This window comes from Camellia sinensis, chromosome 4 (genome assembly GCF_055761805.1).
Source record: "Camellia sinensis isolate YWXY chromosome 4, ASM5576180v1, whole genome shotgun sequence".
Lineage (NCBI taxonomy): Eukaryota > Viridiplantae > Streptophyta > Magnoliopsida > Ericales > Theaceae > Camellia > Camellia sinensis.
Genome location: NC_138964.1, coordinates 219036633 through 219040769, shown reverse-complemented (window position 1 = coordinate 219040769; position 4137 = coordinate 219036633). Strand labels below are relative to the sequence as shown.

At 42.0% G+C, this 4137-nt stretch overlaps 1 protein-coding gene across 1 annotated transcript; it reads left to right on the top strand.

Annotated features, from left to right (window-relative positions):
• Positions 1 to 1375: 1375 nt before the first annotated feature.
• LOC114277199 (uncharacterized) lies at positions 1376 to 1969 on the top strand. The gene has a single exon (XM_028219081.2). It carries the CDS (start codon positions 1376 to 1378, stop codon positions 1967 to 1969), a length of 594 nt encoding a protein of 197 aa, XP_028074882.2.
• The last annotated feature ends 2168 nt before the right edge of the window (positions 1970 to 4137 follow it).

Sequence of the window (4137 nt, the reverse complement as noted above, 5' to 3'; positions counted from 1 at the left end):
AAAGTATTTTAAAGGACATCTTTGCATACTCATTCTATCCTAGGCATTCCTAGGCCATGTTTAAGGCATATTAATGAGGATAATGTTATAGAGCCACACCAAGTCAAGATAGGTGCTAAGTTATTAATCCCAAGTGTGTAACTTAGTGCGTGTTCATTCTGCAACTATGTAGGGTTGGCACCCAAAGACGCTGATTAGCCTGTCTATAACCCAGTAATCTGTGAGTAACAATGTTGTAAAGATACGTTCAATTATAATTATTTTTGAATGATTGACTACACTGCTTTCTGAAGTGTCATTGTTTACTGAATGAATGTTTGTCTTGTTTTATGAACTGCACTTGTGGCATCCATAGCAACTTGCTGTTACTGTTACTGTTACTGTACTGTTACTGCTACTGTCACAGAGATCTCTGTCAGTTCCAATGTTTGGAACTGCTACTATTTACTGTTCTAATGGCCATCAACTGACTGTTCGGTCTATTAAGACCTATTGTACTGTTTTGCTATTGGATGTACCACCTATGACTGCTATGATTTCTGATTGACTGATATGGCATGAAATATGAGCCACTGATTGAATAACTGATCTACTGATGCAAATGATTGTTTTAATCACTGAAGGGACATTCATTCTTAACTCTTTTACACGTTTGTTATTCACTGGACTTTAGCTCACTATTTATATTTATATGTAGGTAGCCAGGCACCGGACCGAAGCTAGATGCGTCAAGTTAAGCTTTTGTTTTGTCCAGCCAACCGTTTTGCCTCACCCCGAGGTTTCGAGTCTTCTTAAGCCAAGGGTGTTTTGGGGTGTCTTAGATTCATCATTTTGTCTCTGTTTTTAATGAATACTTAAGACTCTTGACAGTACAGTTATGGTGAAGGGATTGGATCCCTAACCTGTATGTTACGTGTATCTGATATGTATATATGTTTATGGTTATGATGTGCACTAGTCTATAAAAGTCTTTTTCCATTTAGATTTTCACAGCTCATTGGACATCTTTTATTTACTATTTGGCTTCTGCCAACCCCTTACTCTGTATTACTGTCATTACTGTTAAGCAAGCCTTTGGTAATCACGGATTACTGGCCGGTTACGATACTAAACCCTTAGGGGCGTGTTTGGGTCATGACAGAGTGGTATCAGAGCACGAGTTATACCGCACACACGTGTCCAAATGAGCTATAGGATGTCCTAGAAAAGTAATTAGGGCATTGCATGAGCATGAGAAAGTGTGTGTGGCCATGATATGAATATATGTGCTAATGTGCTTAAGTAAGCAATTTCCTTTGTTTATTATTACCATATTGCATATAGTGAAATGGAGAATGCAAGAAATGCTGATGAATCTGAATCATCTGAAGCAAGAATGGCAAGGTTGGAAAGAATGGTTGAACTGTTGACCGAGGCCCTAAGGCAACAACAGAACCAACAGCCCCCACCTCCTCCAGTACCAGAACCGAATACCAATGATGATGTAATTGCTTTGACACAGAAGTTCAACAAAGTGAAGCTACCAACATTCCAAGGAGGTCTTAAGCCATTAAAGTCTGAAGCATGGGTTTTAGAAACCGAAAAGTTGTTCGAAGTGTTTCCTTGTTCGGAGGCACACAAAGTATTACTGGCTACCTTTGCCTTACAAGAAGAGGCTAGACGGTGGTGGATGCTCATTCATGATACAAACAATGTTATGACTTGGGCTCAGTTTAAAGAAGCCTTTTTTAAGAAATACTTTCCCCAGTGCGTCCGAGACCGCAAGGTAACTGAATTTGAACAGTTGAAGCAGGGCACCATGTCAGTAGCAGAGTACGAATCTAAGTTCATTGAACTCGCTCGACACGCACCACACATGGTTGATACTGATTATAAAAAGGGCAGGAAGCTTGAAGGTGGGCTTAATGTAGAGATACTTGATCGAATCAATGTTTTGAAACTACTCAAATATGTAGATGTCCTTGACTGAGCAATTATAGCCGAGGCAAATGTCACTGCATTGCAACAGACTAAGAAGCAAAACATTGAATAAGACTAAGACACTGGTGATCGAATGGCGGGGTAAGAGGTGAGGCTTCAATTTCAAAAAAGGCTGAAATAACTCATTGAATAAGAAGCAAAACACAGGGTCAACAAGCAACTCTAGTCAGGGAAATAGTTCCATACCACCCTACTCCGAATGTGGCAAAAGACATAAGGGGGTTTGCTATAAAATTTCTGGGGCATGTTACAGGAGTGGCAAGGTGGGTCACATGGTCAAAGATTGCCCTTCCACGTCTCAAGGCAATAGTAAGGCTGTAGCTAGTGCCGTAGCATCAACTATTACACCAAAACCCAATCCCAAAGCAACTGGAAAGGAGCCTTTAAGGCAAGGCCGGGTGTTTGCACTCGTACCGAGAAATGTACAAAACACCGAGACAGTTGTGTCAGGTATACTCTCAATTTGTGCTCAAAATGCCTATATTCTGATTGATTCGGGGTCTACACATTCGTTTGTCTAGTATGCTTTTTCATGAAAATTAAATAGACCACTGGAACCCATGAATTATTTGTTAGCTATATCTTCACCTGCTGGGGGATCCATGACTTGTGCTTATGTGTATCCTGCATGTAAGATTGTTATTGGGGATGTACTTTTGTATATTGATTTACTGCCTTTGAATATTGATCATTTCGATGTAATTTTGGAAATGGACTGGTTAACAAAATATCATGCTTCCATAGACTGTGTAATGAAACAAGTTGTTTTTAGTCCACCTAGATTGCCTGAATTTGTATTTAACGGAGTTGGTGCAGTACCTCCCCCATATATGATTTCGTCCATGAAAACATTCAAATTAATTAAAAAGGGATATAAAGGGTATTTATGTTGCATATTGACTGTACCTGCTGATACTAAAGCTAATGTGGACAGTATTCCTATAGTCAGAGAATTCCCAGATGTTTTTCCAGATAACTTGCCAGGGGATTTGATTGATAGGGAGATTGAGTTCGCCATTGAGGTGTTACCGGGTACACAGCCAATTTCCACAGCTCCGTACAGAATGGTGTAGACACCCTATTTTTGACTGACCTTAAGACTCAGACGTCATCAATTGAGTGCTCGGCGATTGTGCATGTTGTGCTCGTTTCGAGTTTCTGGCGTTTTCGGCTGAGTGCCTTGCCTCCGGGCCTCTGAACTCTTTGTGTTTTGGCTCGATTTGTGGACCAAGCCTTGTTTTCCTTGCTTGAAGGGAAGGGAGAGGTCTGTAGACCACGTTTTTGTGGTCGTAGACCACTTTTCCTGCTTGGAGACTAGTTTCTAGTTTTCAGAGCCTTCGGCCGCGCGCCTTGTCTTGGAACCGCTTAACGTTCTCTGTTTGGCTTGGTTTTTGAACCATGCCTTGTTGCCTCTACCTAGAGGGACACTGTGGTCTGGGAGGCCACTTTTTGTGGTCGTAGACCACTTTTGGTGCCGGTAGACTAGTTTTCGAGGCTTCCGGTTGCGCGCCTTGCCTCCTGAACTTTCGTCTTGCATCCTTTTTGGTTTGTTTTTGGTACAAACCTTGTTTTTCTTGCTTGGAGAGTGGTATAAGGGTGGGAGACCAGTTCTTCCCCTTGGAGACCACTTTCCTTCCTGCCAGCTAGTTTTCTGGTCAGCCAACTAGTTTTCTTTGTCTTTGGACCATCTTTTCTGGTCGGCCACCACACCACTGCCTTGCTTTCATGCTGCAGACCATCTCCCCCCCATGGTCGACCACTTTCTTCCTTGGCCCACCACTTCCACTTGTCGGCCGACCAGTGTAAGTGGCTGGCCGACCACTTCAAGTGGTCAGTAGCTTTCTATCACCTATTTAGAGATATTTTGGAGCCAGCTGTAACAGTTGGAAGGCACAGAAACCATCCTCCATGCACGTGTATGGAGGGATGGCTTTAGGCCTTAAGCTTGTTCAACAAGCTTAGCCTTTGGTTCTCTATAAAAGAGAACGTCCCCCCTCTTGCCTTAGGTTGAGATTTTAGTGCTTGAGCTATACATATACACCTTTGTCTCTATATTGCTCTTCTTTTTCATTTTTGTGCTTGAAAGTACATTTTCATCACACTTTTGCATACAAACACACACTCAAACACCATCCTATTGTTGCTAAGGCACTTTGA

Excerpts from the sequence above, each read along its gene's own strand:
- LOC114277199 (XM_028219081.2), top strand. The coding sequence starts at position 1,376 with ATGGCAAGGTTGGAAAGAATGGTTGAACTGTTGACCGAGGCCCTAAGG.